General features: G+C 52.1%; 1 protein-coding gene across 1 annotated transcript in view; it reads right to left on the bottom strand.

Annotated features, from left to right (window-relative positions):
* Positions 1-2,419: 2,419 nt before the first annotated feature.
* Positions 2,420-17,593, bottom strand: part of Pgbd5 (piggyBac transposable element derived 5) — a 71,658-nt gene continuing 56,484 nt past the window's right edge. Inside the window, exons 4-9 of the mRNA XM_052167291.1 lie at positions 16,828-17,255; positions 12,854-12,988; positions 8,717-8,897; positions 6,798-6,995; positions 4,687-4,792; positions 2,420-2,821 (exon numbers count right to left, since the gene is read on the bottom strand). Of these exons, the coding sequence (XP_052023251.1) occupies positions 2,626-2,821; positions 4,687-4,792; positions 6,798-6,995; positions 8,717-8,897; positions 12,854-12,988; positions 16,828-17,255 (1,244 nt within the window). The 3' untranslated portion in view covers positions 2,420-2,625. The remainder of the gene's footprint in view (positions 2,822-4,686; positions 4,793-6,797; positions 6,996-8,716; positions 8,898-12,853; positions 12,989-16,827; positions 17,256-17,593) is intronic.

The raw sequence follows: 17,593 nt of genomic DNA, 5'->3' as shown, positions 1-17,593 counted from the left end.
GTTATACGGATCTTCAGTGTCCTCTCAAAGGCTGGGGTTGGAAGACATCTTCCTCTGTCTGTGGCACCTCCGGGGAGGTGGAAAAGCCTTAAAGAATGTCTAGTGGAACAGGGTGTGGCCTTTAAGAGGACCCTGGGACCTGGACTCCATCCGCCCTCCTTTCCTTTCTCTTTCCCTCCTTCCTTGCTGTCATGATATCACATCTTTGTCCTCTTGTCAAGAAATTCTGTCAACCCAAAGCAGAAAGAACCAGTGCTAGCACAATGTGCAGTGTGAACTAAATAAACACTATCCTCCAATCAAGCGGACCAGCCTTTTGCCTTGGTGACGGAAAGCTGACACAGGGGCCTCTCCCTGGTCACTGGGGTTGTCTGATTCCTGAAGAGCCGGTGTCTGCCTGAGGACCAAGAGAAGCTGTGAGTTCAACAACAGCCAGCGCCTGGCCTCTTACCAGTTCTGTTGAGGCAAGGTCTAGGTCCAGAAGGCTTTCTAACCCCATACCGCATGTCATTCTGACCTTCACTAGAAAAAAGAAAAGTTCTTCAACTCACAGCTGCCTCAGAGGCTGCAGTTCCCCCACTAGCTCCATCTGCTCACTATTTACAGTACAGGTGGCCACAGAGCCACAAACAGCGTCACCTGCTGGTCTGAGATGCACACCACAGTCTGGGGGAGACTCAGCAGCTCCTATCCATCCCTCAGCAGGGAACATATTTCTGAGCCCCAAGACCCTCTGTGGGTGCCGGAATTACACACTGTGTTTCTTCCTTACACACACTCTTGTGATAAAGTTTAATTAGGCACAGTAAGAAGTTAACGATAAAATACAATTGTAGCAATGTGCTATCATAAAAGCTTACAATTTACGGATTGTTTATTTCTGGAATTTTCCGTTTAGTAGTTTTGGGTCACAGTTCACCTTAGGTAACCAAGGCTAAAAATAATGGGGGTGGGGCTGGATAACTACACCCAGAACTGCTACTACCATTCATTCATATATATATACACACATACATGAATACATACATATATGTGTATATATGTGTATATAAATAGATTCACACATCAAATCCTAACTGATTTGTTTTTATAAACTGTTCAATGGTTCAAAAATTCCAAGAACAGTTCAGCTCACACGTACCTGGTCACACAATCGGAAAGCAAGTTCGAGGGAACAGCTTTCTAACTCTGACCTTTGAAACAAAGCCACATCTACTAACAGCCAACATCTAAATAGACTTTTATTTTTCTTGTTTTGGACAGAAAAGAAAATGTCATTGCCTTCGTTAGTCTCCCTAAGTGTTGGAAACACCTGAACTCAGAAAGAGTGGACCTTGTAGAAAAGCATCACAAATTAAAAATATATTTCTCCATGTGGTAAAAGTGCTTCTGATCTGATTAAGGGAACAGTAAAGGTTATCTTCAACACAAACTGGAATTGAGCCTATGACCTGTGGCATCGCGGGTCCCCCACAGGCGAGGGTGCTTGTGGAGAGGGAGGACAGAGAGACAAGGCGTGGACAGCATACTGCCAGCCACGCCTCAGCTCACTGACTGACTGAAGGAGCGCCGCAGAGCCCCTGCTGAGTGAGGACATTCTGCATCTGAGGATGTTAGGTGGCTTTGAGATCAAGAGGAAGGGATGCAAGATGTGGAAAAATCCTTGTTTCCCATCTGTGGGGACAGCGGGCCCACCTTGGGGCTCAGGCTCCATGGGATATGTCACCCTCTGGGGGGAAGGACCTGGGTCTATGGAGACCCAGATGCCTTCCTGACAGGGACAGTCCCTAGCCAGGGCGTCCTAATCCTGCTGTGCCTTTTTGGGCGACCCCATCCCCACAGACAGAGGGAGGTGAAGGATTTTGTTTTCATGATGCTACATAGTTCTCAAGACAGGTAATTCTGCCAACAGTGACAAGGTGACAGAGTATTCAGCCTGCAGGTTCCCCAGGCCCTGACAGATGGAGCCTCGTCTGTCCTGGAAGCCAGCGGCCCTTCCTACCCGGCCACAGGTCGGACACAGAACTGTGATCATGCAGGGGGCTGTGAGGGTGTGTGGTGTTGGAGAGGAGGGGACACATTTGTTCACAGTAGACCTTAAGCAACAGTAGGGAATTAACCTGAAGATATATTGAAAAATAAAAAAGACCGGCATCGCTCTCCCGTCCTCGCCCTGCTCGCCACAGCCCCGTGGAGGACGAGCAGGAACGCCCTGTCTACAGTCAGCAAGCTGCAGCCGTCCGCGTCCCGTCGGCTCTGGGTCTTAATGGCACCACATTGCATCTCTTCTTCCAAGGGACCCACCTAAGCTGATCTCACGGGAGTGCTGGGAACCCACGCCCCAGGTGCTTAGGGCTGGCACTGGGTGGTCCATTCTATAAGCTTGCCTGGTCTGAGCCCGTCACGATGATCTTTCAAGCTCTGAAAAGCAGAGTGTGGTCCACTGGCCCCACTGCTGGTACCTTCCGAGGTCGCAGCCCATCTGGTCACCTGTGTCAGGCTCTGGGATGCCACCCTTTGTGTGAGAGATGGCGGAAAGCAGACCTCTGACCACACACGGGCCCTCCAACGGGCAGGCAGGTGACAGGCTCCTTCCTTGTCCCTGGCACCCCTGGGCCAGCAGTCTCAGAGGGCTGGTGATGTGTCCTCCAGGCCCAGCAGCTCCCTGACAAGTCTCTCTCCGAACTGCGCCCGGCTGTACCTCTTCACGTGGTAGGCGTCTGACATTTTGTACAGGATGTAGGCGTTGTTGACGGCGATGCTGATGGCAAACCAGAAGACTTGCTGCCACGTCTTGTTTGGCTTGTGAGAGATGAAATACCTGGAGGAGAGGAGGCACGGCGTTGTGTTGCTGTTCCCTGAGGTTCGCACACTCCCTCATGGAGGAGGGAGTCTCTTTAAGACTTAGCAAGTGGGGCTGGAGGGATGGCTCAGCGGTTAGGAGCACCGACTGCCCTTCCAGGGGTCCTGAGTTCAATTCCCAGCAACCACATGGTGGCTCACAACCATCTATCATGGGGTCTGGTGCCCTCTTCTGGTGTGTCTGAAGAGAGCATTAGTGTACTCATATGCATAAAATAAATAAATAATCCTTTAAAAAAAACTAAAAAAAAAAGACTTAACAAGTGAATGAAACCTCTAAGACTGAGGGAACTCTTGAAACTTGAGAGGCTCACAAGGGCCCACACCATGGCTATGCCAGCCCTGACAAATGCTGGGATGAGGAGACTCTCTGACTAACTGAGGGAGATCCAGGGAAGCAGCTTTTATGAGCTGTCATCCACGGTCCCATAAGTGACCACGATAAACTCGTCAGTTCACAAGGCTAGACTTGGGTGGAACTATTTCTTTAATCTGTCACTAGTGTCCAGTGGGGAGAACAGGTGTTTGCCCACATCTCCTCAGAAAAGTCTCACAGCAGGCATGCTGGTAATAGTTTGCGGGGGGTGGGGGGGTGGGGGGTGGGGGGTGGGAGGGGGGTGGGAGGGGAGGGGAAGAGAAGGGGAGGTGTCTAGAGGCTGAGCATCAGGCCACAGCATCTGTAGACTCCTTTTTGGAGGATGCACTGGGAAGCAGCTGTGGGCGGGGCTCAGGGGCGGGGCTGTGACAAGCCCTGCCCCATCCTCCAGCATCTGTCTTCTCAAAGCCCTTCTCTAGGCCCATCCATGCCTAAGTGCCTAGTCCCTTAATTCCAGGCCTCATGATGTGTTCTCTCTCCTTCCCAAATGTGTCCCCGTTATCCATTTGTCCCTCCTCAGGGAAGACTCGCGACCCTGGGACTGACTCTGAGGACACTGTTATGCGCAGAACCTTATTTTAGGATTCATTTATCCTGTTTATTGTCTCTCCATCTTGGCCACATCGTACCTGAAGACCACCAGAGTGTCCAGCACAGGATGGACGAGACCTAGAGGCGACAAAGGCTGAACTATGCGCCAAGATGCCTGCCAATGGGTATGAGCAGTGGCGGGTACCTCAGGCGGGGCTGGAGGCCTGGGGTGCGAGTGGAGTGCAGGGATCTCTAGAGGGGATGGGTGGTATTGGCCACCCGGGGCTGGGATGAGGGCCGGGGACGACCCTGTGGATCCTCAGGCTCCGCTCCGTATTTATGTTCTCCACGATGTCTGGGCCAACACTACCTTCCCTACACACCACTGTGCTGGTGTTGTAGTGTGTCGTCCCCGCAACCCCCATGCCACCCGCATGCACACCGGCTGCCCACATACCTGATGTCACTCCCATGCACCCACTGGCTGCCCACACACCTGATGCCGCCTAAATGCACACCAGCCTCCCAAACACCCCATGCCACTTGCACTTACACCAGTTGCCCCCTCATCCCGTCGCCCTCACACTCCGGCTGCCCACGCACCCCCCCGCCGCCCACGCACCCCGGCCTCCCACGCACCCCCCGGCTGCCCATGGATCCCCCGCTGCCCACGCACCCCCCGCTGCCCACGCACCCCCCGCTGCCCACGCACCTCCCCTGCCCACGCACCCCCCCGGCCGCCCACGCACCCCCCGGCCGCCCATGGATCCCCGCTGCCCACGCACCCCCCGGCTGCCCATGGATCCCCGCTGCCCACGCACCTCCCGGCCGCCCACACATCCCCCCGCTGCCCACGCACCCCCTGCTGCCCACGCACCTCCCCTGCCCACGCACCCCCCGGCCGCCCACGCACTCACTTGCTGTACTTGTCGTCGTATCTGCAGATGTAGCTGAGGTGAGCGGCAAAGGCCTCCACGGCCAGAGGGCAGGGGATTTCCCTGCTCCTCCGCTTGATGATGACACCTGTGGGGGAGACAGGAGCTCAGCCCCTACCCAGTCTGCCCAGTTCCTGGGCGTGGGGCGTGGTGGGGAACTGGACCAGCAGCGTCCATCACATGCTTCGGCAGAGCGGTGGGTGTGAGGAGGCATCCGAGGCAGACAAGTACACAGTCATCTGCCACCAAGACTCGGTAGCTTCATGGGCACAGGGACAATGACATGGCCACAGGCACATGCAGATACTACTGGACAGGACTGAGGAGAACTGAGGGGAAAGAGGCTTCTCTGTTCCTCCCCATACCGGCTGACTTGGTCAGGGGCTGGTGGGAGGGGCAACAGCGGCAGTTTCTCTGGACTCTTCACAGCATGGGTGGGATCATGTCACAGAGGAACAAGGGGGACAACCCTTCCACACTAGGCCCATCCCCCTCATGCCTCTCAGGGCCTCTCTTTGCCTGTGAGTTGCCATCACTGTTCATCTACCTAGAATGTTGCTCTACAGACACAAAGGGAACGCAGCCAACGGGCCTCCAGAGCCATGGCACAACTCACAACCAGCAGGGCCTGGGGGCCAGAAGGGAACCCGCAGGGCCTCCCCATTTTATTGTACCAATGGCGGCTGTATGATGTCTGTCCTCTGGCCTGCTTGTGCATTGTCTGGCTACCCTTTGCAGGCCACGGGAACAAAGATAGAGGTGCCCTTGGACACTTGGACATAGTTAGGGCTTCCCACCGTGCCGGCTAGTTGTATGTCACACTACAAAGGCATACACCATGTGGAGAACATAAATACATATGCACACTGCACCACAAACGCACATGTAGACCACACATATAACATGACCATACATATACTGTACAACCATATATGTATAAGTGTGTGTGTATATATATATATATGTATATATATTATATGTATATGTGTATATACTATATACACACACTATATAGTGGTATATATATACACACATATAAACACATACATGGCTTTTATATACATTATATATACATACATAGTATAAACATATACACACACACATGAAAACACATGTGGTATATGATGTACTATATATATTTAGTAGTATCTATATATATACACACACATAAACACACATGGTATGTGTATACACTATATATATACACATACACAATACATAGTGGTACACATATATACATATATACACACATATATAAATACACATATGGTATGTGTACATACTATATATATATATACACACACATACACACATAAACTACATAGTGGTATATATACATATATACACACATATATATAAACACATACATGGTATGTGTACATACTATATTTATACACACACACACATACACACACATATATAAACACGTACATGGTATGTGTACATACTATACACACACACACACACACACACAAACTACATAGTGGTATATATACATATATACACACATATATATAAACACACAGTATGTGTATACACTATACACATACACTACACACATTTTACCCCACACGAACATGCATGTCACACACCCGGTGTGCACATAGGAATGCAAGCCGCCTGTGTGCACCCACACTGGAAGCACCTCTGCAGATTCCTTTGCAATCAATCCTCTCAGTTTTTGTCTCAGCAGTTTAACATGGTCTTAACTGTCAGTTTCTTTAAATACCGACTCTGGGCTAATTAAGTCCCTCTACTCTGAATCAATTTTAAATCCCCAGAGAATTAGTGAGGGAAACAGCACCGCTTGGCAGCCGGAATCACACGGGTGCTTTACCTCCAGGAGTCAGAGATGATAAGATGACCCACACATTCCATCCACGATGTAGCCCATCCCCACGCCCTAAACCACAGAACCATCGCGCCCCAATAAGCAGGTGCCGCCAAGCCACTTGCCAATCAAACCCTCTCAGCTTGCCAAAGGAAGCTAAGAGCTTCCCCGAGCTCCTGCCTGCCCCTTCCCAGGACAGCACAGCCAACTGCTAGGGACAGGGATGGCGTGAGGGTCCTCCATGCTTGTGCCCCCCACTCACCTTGCTGCACAGGGGAGTAGGCGTTGGTCAGGAAGCGGAAGTGCCCCTTGTTATACCAGCAGATTAGAGACATGTTGCCCTTTGTCCTGATCTGGTGCTGGCCCCGGGCAAGTGGGATGGCAGGGTTGGTCAACATGGATGGAGGGAGGCCCGTGCAGTCACTCTTCCTGGAGCTGAGGAGGCCACAGCAATAGATCCCTGGAAGGAGAGATGCAAACTCTCCCACATGCTGCTGTCAGGGTGCCCCAAGCCACAACCCGGGAAGGAGAGCGGAACCCTCAGAGGCGGCTGCTGAGGCCTTGTCCTCTCTGCCTCCCCGTCCCTCTACAAGAGCACACCTGAAGGTCTAAGGCCATAACTGGTGCAAGCAGTGGATTAATGCAACAACAGTGCTCTGGTTGGCACTGCGGCCATATCGTCCCATCTGCTTCTGTAAATGGAATTTGCTATGGAGTCACATGGACATTAGGAAAGGCCCCAGGGACAGAGCTGCAGTGATAAGGATGGTATGGCTGTGCCTGACAATGCAGCCAGAGACCTTGGGATGGACACACCAGGCAGCTCTCGGGACTCTTGTCACTGAAGACAAGGTGCACGGCATTCTACTGCAAAGAGCTCAGTAGCTCTCAAGGCTTCTAACAATTCATAGTGATATTATTTTATATTACCTAACCTTAGAAAAAGGCAAAATGTCCTATCCAGTTCCTCTCTTCCAGGCATCTCCCGGCTTGCTGAGCCAAAGAAGGCCTTCCCTTGGGATCTCAGAAGCAACTCTCCTAACTCCTGGGGAAGGAGCCCCAGAGACCCAGGCCGTGTCCTACACACATAGAGCTCTGCACACCTAGCACTGGACACATGGACTCACATGGGGACACACACACACACACACACACACACACACACGAACACACACACACGAATACGAACACACACTCCAACTCCCACTGCTGAGAGCAAATCAAGAGGTGGACCCTCACATACACATGTACACACCATCAGGGATTACACACTAAATACATGTCTCCATACCATAGGTCTGCCCAGGCAGCAGGTCAGCTCCCCACTGGGGTTCATGGAGAGGCAGACCTCCTCCAAAGCGGCTGTGCCATGTGCTTGGAGCAGGTCCTGCCACTCTCCTTCCCTCCTCGGTCTGATCTCTTGCTAGGTTCTTGCCACAGATGGGTTGAGTCTGCCGGCACCACCCAGCACAGAGGGTCATCCTTACCTGCATTGCAATTCTGGCTAGCGGGGGCTGCTGGCTCCCTCACGTCAACCCGGCTTCCAAAGCCCAGGACGTAAGCTACCCATCACTCCACAATACAAGACGGTTCAGTTTCAAGGCCCGATCACTGTGTTGCCAAGCAAAACGCCTCAATTCTAGAAGCTTTGGTCTCTGAGTGATGCTTTCTCAGCTGTCCCCATGCACAGCCTGGCACTTAGGGCTTTCGTTTTTACATCCAACATCTGCCAACGTCATGGGAGGTTTATCCAGTCTGCAAAGAGCAAGCAGCCTCCGTCTCCAGGAGCCGAGGACCTTTCTGAGGCCTGTAGGGCTCCTGACCACACGGGTCTCTGCTGGATGGGAAGGAGAGTCACCAGCTACGGAGGATGACTCTGGTACTTTCTAGACTCTTTTTTATTTTCATTAGGGGCTTTTCCTCCAGGCCATTTATGGCCAGAACCACACAGCAAAGGACACACAAAACAGTGCCCAGAAGATGGGCAGGGCTCTGTGCCAACGCTGCCACCTGACAGTGAGTCCAGGACTCACACACATCACAAGAGCACCAGAACCCACACACACAGGGCAGCTGAGACGCTTGAACAATCTGTGCTAGCCACTGCCCCTACCCCCCTCATCTTCTGGTCACTCCCCAACCCCAAGGAGCTGGCCATGTTGGGACGGCCGCTGGACAAACCTTGCTTCTCAAATTCTTCAAACAGATTGAGGCTGGTGATGCTGGGCCCCGTGAAGATGATGTAGTTCTTCCCGGCCGCGTTCCTGCACAGGCTCCGGGCCACCATGCTGTGTAGCTGTGGCTTGTTCTTCAGAGCGTCCAGGCCATCTGGGCCGCTGCCTTCCTTTAGGTGGACATAGATCTTAAAACAAAAAGGCAGAGGGTCAGAGTGTCAAGGGCAGCATGGACCACAGCCCGAGGCTGAAGGAAACATGGGGTCAGAGCACACCAGGAAACCGCCTCACCCCATTATGTCATGAGTCTCACGAAGTCCTAGGTCACCACCATGGCTACCCAAAACCTGAGCCGCTTGTGGTTTAGCCTGGAGGCTTCTGTCCGCAAGAGTCCAGGTGTGAGGGGAGCAGTTAGAGATGGCAAAACTGGCAGTCAAATTTGATGCAAACCTGTTCTTAAGTCCACATATGCACATGCATACATATGCACACATATGCACACACACATGCACACACACACACACACACACAAATAGAAGCAAAGGCTATTTCAAGAGCTAAGCATGCTCTTACATGGGTTACTGCCCACTGGGCAAAATGACAAGTCAGCCCAAAGGCAGGTAAGACAGCCCCTGTCTGTCTCAGTGCACCAGAGAGGCAACAGAGGTCAGACACACTCCAAGGACCAGATAAGCTGAGCTTGCTGAGCAGTTCCTAACACACGATCTATACCAGCTCCACAATCACCACCAAACTCGTGCATGTGGGAAAGAGGATAGATGCAAGGGCAGACCAGGTCTGCAGGTAGGATGCTGACTGGTCTCTCCTAAGGAAAGTAGAGGTTCCGAGGAATGCTCATACTTCTGAAGACAGATGCCTAGCTGTGCTTATTACCTTCCTGTGCCTGTCCTGTCCTGTGGGGCAAGCTGACACTGGAGCAATCTGACATGCTGGAACTGCTAGGAGCTGGGATACCAACAGTGCTCTCTGAGAAACTCCCAGGAGCACATGGAAGACCCAGCTACTAAGTCAGGACCCATCCTGTCTCATGAGCTTGGGCGTTCTACCGAGCACAGGTGTCCTTAAGAACAGAAAACATGAAGGCCCAACTCTGTGTTTAGGTCAATGCACAGGGATGTGACTTAGCAACAAAGTCTTCAACAGAATGTCTTGTGTTTGGCCTTAGTGGCAATAACAGTAACTAATATGGGGAAGAGTAAGATTCACTGGAAAGCAGTGACAGATAAGAGAGCCACTGGGTTCTGCAATGATTGGGAAGCTGGTGGGTCCTGGCCTGCCATGACTCTTCTGTAATATGCAGCTGAACATGTTATTGGACTCTACACACACACACACACACACACTCAGCTTTGGAAACAGTGTACTCCAGGGCTTTTTAAGATTGCTGCATGAACCACAGATATACCTGTTGACTCTCCCCCCCACCCTCCCACTCCCCCCCTCCCACTCCCCCCCCTTACACAGTATAGAATGGGAGCCTGAACACCGCACAAGTGGCTCTTGTGTTCAGACCCCACAAGGCTGAACTCAAAACATCAGCTGGTGTGTTTCTACGTAGTGTTCAAGAACCTCCTAGGGCAATTAGATTGTAGGACAGTGTGAGTCTCATTCTCTAGGAGCATAAGGGCTGTCTATGTCTCTACCTCTCTAGCTTCAGCCAGCAGGCTTTATCTTGGTCTGTTGGCTACATACTCAAAGGACTACTTCTGCACGTTATGGTTAGAATATGAAATATTCTCCATTTTGTGTGTTTGGACATTTGGTTCCAGGAGGTCATAATGTTTTGTGAAAATGGCGAACCTTTTGGAGGTGGGGTCTTCCTGACGGATGGGGAATGCTGGCCTTGAGGGTTACATCCTGGTCTCTCTTTCCTGTTGTGCCCTGCTTCCTGACTGTTGATAGAATGTAACCAGTGCCCTCACCCTCTGCCATAAGCATGAGCTGCTGGGTTCCTGCTATGTCTACCTAGTCTTGAATTAGTAGAAAGCTCTCCTAAGTTGCTTCTTGTCCTGTGTTTGGTCTTAGTGGCAATAAAAGTAACTAATATGGAGAAGAGTAAGCATTTACTAGGGCTGGGAGATTGCTTTGTGGGTAAGAGCACTGGCTGCTCTTAGGTTTGGTCCCAGCATTCACATGGCAGCTCACAGTGGTCTGCAATCCAGTCCCAGGAGTCCTGATGCCCTCTTCTGCCTGCACAGGAACCAGGCACACACATGGTGCACACAGACACATATATGGCACACACAAGCACACACATGGTGCATATAGGCTCACATATGGTGCCCAGATACATACATGGTACACAGGTACACATGTAGTGCACACCAGCACAATATGGTGCATACATGCTCACTCATGGTGCACACAGGCACACACATGATGCACAGAGGCGCACACATGGTGCACACAGGCTCACTTATACAGGCACACACATAGTGCATATAAGCACACATGATTCACACAGGCACACACAAGCACACACATGATGCATACAGGCTCACACATGGTGCACACACACACACACACATGCTCACATATGACATACAGGCACACACAATACAATACACTCAAATGGGCACAACATATACATAAAATGAAAGTAAATGAATATTAAAAAAATTAAAGTGTGTATGGAATTATGGATGTTCTGGGATTTTGGGGGGAGGGTTGCTGAGTGTAAAATCAAGTTAGGAAGAGACACTAATTATAAAAGACCTTTCCACCTGCACTGGTAAGTGCAGCTGGAACCTGGTGTGTTCTAGGACACGAGTTTGTGGTCATTGGTGTGGGCTGCCTTCTTCGCAGGTCTGCAGATTGCCAGGACTCACAGTTAGGCTAGGGTCTTGCTCTCCTGAGGCTAGAGAGTTTCCTAAACCCCAGCAATGGGCAGCTCAGAACCTTGGAACAATTGGCTTGGAAGACGATTATTGCAAGACCATCTGAACCTGCTCAGCACTTTGCCCACAGAGGCAAGCCCGGCATCCAAGCCAGCTCCTCCTCAAGGTGTGAACACCGTGTGACATTACTTCCTTCTCAAGGTGTGAACAGTGTAACATGGACTTCTGCCTAGACAGAGCCTTCTCCATATCAAGAGATCCGGAAGTAACACCACAGGCATCCTGAGACTCTCAAGTGTGGAGAACTCACTGCCGTACAGTAAGTTCTATACTTTAACATTTATGTGTTCATTTTGTATTGTGTGCATCTATGTATGTGTACACATGCATGCCTACATGTGAACATGCCACTGTGTACCATGGTGAGTATGTTGAAGTCAGAGGACAAGATGAGGGAATTAGTTCTCTCCTTCCACCATGTGGATCGGTCCCAGGGATGGAACTCAGATCCTCAGGCCTGGCAGCAAGCCCCTTTCCCCACTGAGCCGTCTCACAGACCCTCTAGACTTGGTGCTTGGACTTAACAGGCTCAGTCTGAGGCCCAAGCTGGCCTGGAACTCAACATTCCTCCCACTTCTCTTCTGATTCCTTCAAAACACAGGAGGGCCTCTGAGTGTCTGGGACCCGGGGTCCTGGGATCATGTCAAACCCCTACATCACAGGGGTGGAGTCGGGTACGACTGCATGCTTTCCAAGGACCAGCAACCCCCACGGGAGGCTAAGTGAGCCCTGGCTGGCCCCTGTGTGAACACTGGGGATGAGAGTAACAGCCGGGAGACAGTCAGCTGGTTAACTCCCTGAGCCCATGGTGCCCACTGCATCCTTCCTACCCCCACTGTGTCCGCACACCGGAGCGCCAACACTTCCTGCCCATGGTGCCCACTGCATCCTTCCTGTCCCCACTGTGTCCGCACACCGGAGCGCCAACACTTCCTGCCCATGGTGCCCACTGCATCCTTCCTGTCCCCACTGTGTCCGCACACCGGAGCGCCAACACTTCCCGCCCATGGTGCCCACTGCGTCCTTCCTATCCCCACTGTGTCCGCACACCGGAGCGCCAACACTTCCTGCCCATGGTGCCCACTGCATCCTTCCTGTCCCCACTGTGTCCGCACACCGGAGCGCCAACACTTCCTGCCCATGGTGCCCACTGCATCCTTCCTGTCCCCACTGTGTCCGCACATCCCGGAGCGCCAACACTTCCGGCCCCCTGCCCAGCGGCTCACCTGGATGATGAACCCGGTGGAAGAGCACTGGCGGACCCACAGGCTGAATTTCCGCTTTTTCCTTTTCCGCAGTTCCCGCTCCGTGCACGTAGCGATGAACACGGGGTCCTCATCGATCAGGGGTTCATGTAGCACCTGCGAGAGAGGGGGATGGAGGATGTCCCCACAGGGCAGTGAGCTCGGCCCCAGCCACACCTTCAGAGGGTTGTGACTGAGACTAAGTCACCTGACTCCTTATCTGCACTGCTGCTCAAGGGGGGGCTCGGCTGGGAGGCCCCGGCACGCTGGCCTCCATCCTGATGCAGAGTGGACGCTCTTTCTGAAGAGATGGGCGTGGTTCTTACTTTACAAATGCCCACACTGGCTGTACCTTTAACCTTCACTGGCGTCAGTCAGCCTTTGGTGCCTCTGAGTATCTAGTACTCTAGGTCTTTGGGACCGTGCTCTATATGAGTGATTTATATCACTGGCCTAGGGTCTCCAGGTCCAACTCCTGTCAGTGTGTATGGAGTTATGTATGGAGGTACGTATGTATGGGGTACATATGCATGGGGGTATGTATGTATGAGGATACATATGTATGGGGTGGGTGTGCATACCCGGGGACTGGAAGTGCAGTGGTTGTGAGCTGTCCATTATAGATGCTCTGACGTGAACCTGGCTCCTCTGTGAGCAGAACAGGCACGCTTAGCCACCAAGCCCTCTCTCCAGTTCCTCTGCCCCTAAGGGAAGTCCCTACGGGACGTCACTCATGCCAACTTCTGTTGTTTTGTTTACTGTTTTGCTTTGTTTTGTTTTGTCTTGTTTTGAGACAGGGTTTCTCTGTGTAGCCCTAGCTGTCCTAGAACTTGCGCTCTAGACCAGGCTAGCCTTGAACTCAGATAGACTTGCTTCTGACTCCCGAGTGCTGGGATCAAAGGTGTGTGTCACGACTGCCAGGTGCCATCAACTTCTTGATAACATGAATCTATGACCTTAGCAGGGACAGCACGATGAAGTAAAAGACTCTAAGTTGGTTTTTCAAACTGAGGTTCCTGGGAAGCCTCCGGTGCACTGTGGCGTTATGTTGCCATTCCTTCCGCTGTTCTATGCCACAATTATGGATGTCCACAGTTAAGCAAGGTGAAGTGTATACATGATCATTTCCACACTACGTGACGCTCTAGACTGAGGGTCTACAAATCACCCCTCCCTACGAAAACGAAACTTATTGGGATCGTCTCCTGTTCTCATCCACTGCAACTCCGTGGCCACGTGAAATAAAGGGCAAGACCCAGAAGAGACCACATAAACTTTTTCCTGACTCTGTGTGAGAAAAGTTTCAACAAGCTAAGTAAGCTCCTAGAGATGGTGGTCAGGTGTGGCTCTTGGCAGGTTTGAGTCAGCTCGGGGCTGGAGGTCTTCCCCAAGCCACACCAGTCCATGGCCTGGGGTGGGCACTAAATCATCAGTCCATGGCCTGGGGTGGGCACTGGATCATCAGTCCATGGCCTGGGTGGGCACTGGACCATCAGTCCATGGCCTGGGGTGGGCACTGAATCATCAGTCCATGGCCTGAGGTGGGCACTAGATCATCAGTCCATGGCCTGGGGTGGGCACTGGACAGCAGCCTCAGCCCTTGTGGCCCGGCATCCTTTGGTAACAGCACCTTCAGTTCTATTTTTAAAGCACCAGCCTGGGGCTTGAGCGATCGATGCTCCTCCTGAACTGCTGGTTTCCAGCACACACATGGTGGCTCACGACCCATAGAACACAATGCCGTCTTCTGATCTGTGGGCAATGCACACATGTATGCACACACATTTACACACACACAGGGACATAAAATAAAAATAAATCTTTCTTTTTAAAGCACCAGTCGTACTCTCTGCACTGCACACTCTACCCTGAGGACTTCAGGATGAGCCCCGACTCTGCTCAGTTTGGGAACAGGTAGTCGGCCTGCCTGGGCTTGCAACTTATGAAACATTCAAAGCCCCGTGTGGAACCATCTAGCAAAATGGACAATAGGAGGTCTTGGGAACAGGGAAGATGGCATGAAGGTGTCCCCAGCTCCCTGCTCTCTCCCCTGGCCCATCTCCTTGTCTAGATTGTGAGTCTGCTGTTTGCAGCCATCCAAGAATAGAGGCCCCCTCAGTGAGCCATGGAGTTCATCTCTACAAGATCTCCAACCACAGTTACAACGCATCACAGCAGGATGAGCAAAAATCTCGGCGTTTCCCTCCTCCTCCTCTGGGGAAAACAGTCAGCTCTGTCACACAGCACCATCCCTGAGTCCCCTCTGCGCGACAAGCCATCAGCTCTGTCACACAGCGCCATCCCCGAGTCCCCTCTGCGCGACAAGCCACTCAGGGTGTGGCAGGCAGGCCTCTCTTACTTATCTGCATAATCCCTCTCCAGGGATATTTCTCTGATTAGTCTGGCTCCAGTTTTGATGACAGTAGTGCCTCCTGTTTTGTACCTGTGTGTGGACATCACACAAAAATGGCTGGTGTGTTTGCTGGTAGATTTTGGAGTCTTCTGAGGACTCTATAAAACCTTCTGCAAAGGGTAACGCTTGCTACAGCGACAGCTCCCAACGCTGTATGCTGAGAGTCGTGCCCCTGAGTACGTGTGTGGAGCGTGTGAGCATCTGAGTGTTGGGGCGGAGTCGCGATGGTGGTACAGTGAGGCAGCAGACTCTGGACCAGTCCTGACAACCACAGGAAGTCTGACCCCAGCTCTGACAAGGGTGTGGAGAAGAACAGTGTCTCAACTGGTCTGCAGGCAGAGCTCTAGGAAGAGGGAAAGAGAGGTAGCTTCTCCTTCCCCTACACCTCGCCTCTGGCTTGCACATGGCGCCTGGCGAGTTCTAGAACAGTGGGAGCACCTGTGCAGAACTTTCGGAAGCCCATGAACCTGAGACACTGCGACACCCCACAAAGCCCTGACGTTTTCAGTTGTGCAGAACAGAAGAACATTGTAGACTCAGGAGAGCAACCACTGGGAGTGGGAGGCCAGCAGAAGCCTCTCAGAAGACAGTTGCAAGCATAAAAATGGTGCGACTGTGTAACTGGACCCTCTCTACAGAGGAAAGAACTTTCTCAACTTTCTGGGTATCAGCCACCTCCTCAATGTGCTAGATCAATAGAGCAGTTCTGAGATTCTGACACCAGACTGAGCGTGACAGCACTGAGTGCAGGTGGACATGGAAGGCAGTGCGGGTCAGGAGCTGAGAGCCAGGAGAGCCTCTGCCTTCTGGAACAGGTTAGGGATATCTGGGAGGAGTCGGGGCTGTGACAGGGTGCTGAGCTACCAGCCCGTGGACGAAGCTGCAGGCTCTGGCCTGAGTGGCCAGGTGGACCTTGGCATGTAAGACATCCCAGTGACCAAATGAATCACTGCAATTCCAGGTCATTCCTTCGCCATCCAGAAGGTGCCTAGCCAGGAAGTGACCCTGAGGCTGGTCTGTGTAAAGCCTCATGGATGAGGCGAAGGTGGAAAGAGCAGAGTGCTGTAGCTCTGGGTAAAGGGTTGAATTCCAACTGTCTGGGGGTTGGAGTTCAAGCCCCACCCTCCCTTACAAACACATTTGGCTCATAAGGTTAGCAGTATGGCTGGTGATCTTGAAGTGACTTGTTCGAGTCACTGGAGAAGGTAAATGAGGACAGGGAGAACAGTGTCCCAAATCCTCTTCTGAGCCAAAAGTCTCAGGTGTTCAAAGGTATCTGGCACACAAATACATATGCATGCACACATGCACATGCAAACATGTATGTATGCACAGACACATGTATACACATATGCACACACAAACATATCTGCATGCAAGGACAAACACACACATGCAAACATGGATGCATGCATGGCCACATGTATATACACATATGCACAAACACATCTGTATACATGGACACACATATGCACAAACACATCTGCCTACATGGACCTGCGTGTAGAAAGACATATATGCGAGTGCACACACATGATCTCACCTGGGTCTGAGACGGCCTGAAAGCAGCATCAAAGCCACTCTGCAGGGAGTCGAGGAAGGGCTGGACCTTGTAGAGCCCATGCGTGGTCTGGCTGGAACGGAAGGCCACAACATGGAAGTACTTGAGGATCTTCTCAAAGCGGGCCTGGCTCATGACGAGGGCCAGGCTCCGGTTGCTATAGAAGCCTCCGCTCCAAATGCTGAGTACCGACTCACAGTGCGAGACGCTGGTAGAGATCACGTAGCCCAGGAAGGCCTTCATCTCTGCCAACGTCACCTCCACCCAGGCACCGTCACTGCCAAATCGCTCCTGGAACTTCCTGGCATACATGTTGGTCTGTACCACCATGTTCTTGAGCACATTGTCCGGGACGAGGAGCTGGAAGAAGTCCACTGCACTAGCGCTGGGCGGCATCTTTCTGGTTGGACCTGAAACCCAAAGACAGAGTGCTCATGCCCAAAACCATCACCACCTGACAGGGCCGGGTCCTCTTGGTCTTGGGCCTCAGGCCTCAGCCCTGTCTAGCCTCCCTCCTACATCTGACACCTTGTCCAAATGGGGTTCAGTGGCCTGGCTCTCACATCCCTTGAGCTCCTGTCATTCGGATGCTCTTGTCTAGTCCCCCAACCCTCTGTCCCCAGATCACACACGATTCCCAACAAGACCTCCTAGCACCCAAGCTCTGTTGCTCTGTTCTGCCCCCCACCCTGTCCTCCTGTCCCCCGATCCTTCTTTTGCAGACCCATCACACCTAAGCCATCCCCTC

The sequence above is a fragment of the Apodemus sylvaticus genome, chromosome 21 (genome assembly GCF_947179515.1).
Source record: "Apodemus sylvaticus chromosome 21, mApoSyl1.1, whole genome shotgun sequence".
Taxonomy (NCBI): Eukaryota; Metazoa; Chordata; class Mammalia; order Rodentia; family Muridae; genus Apodemus; species Apodemus sylvaticus.
This window is presented reverse-complemented; position numbering and strand designations above follow the sequence as displayed.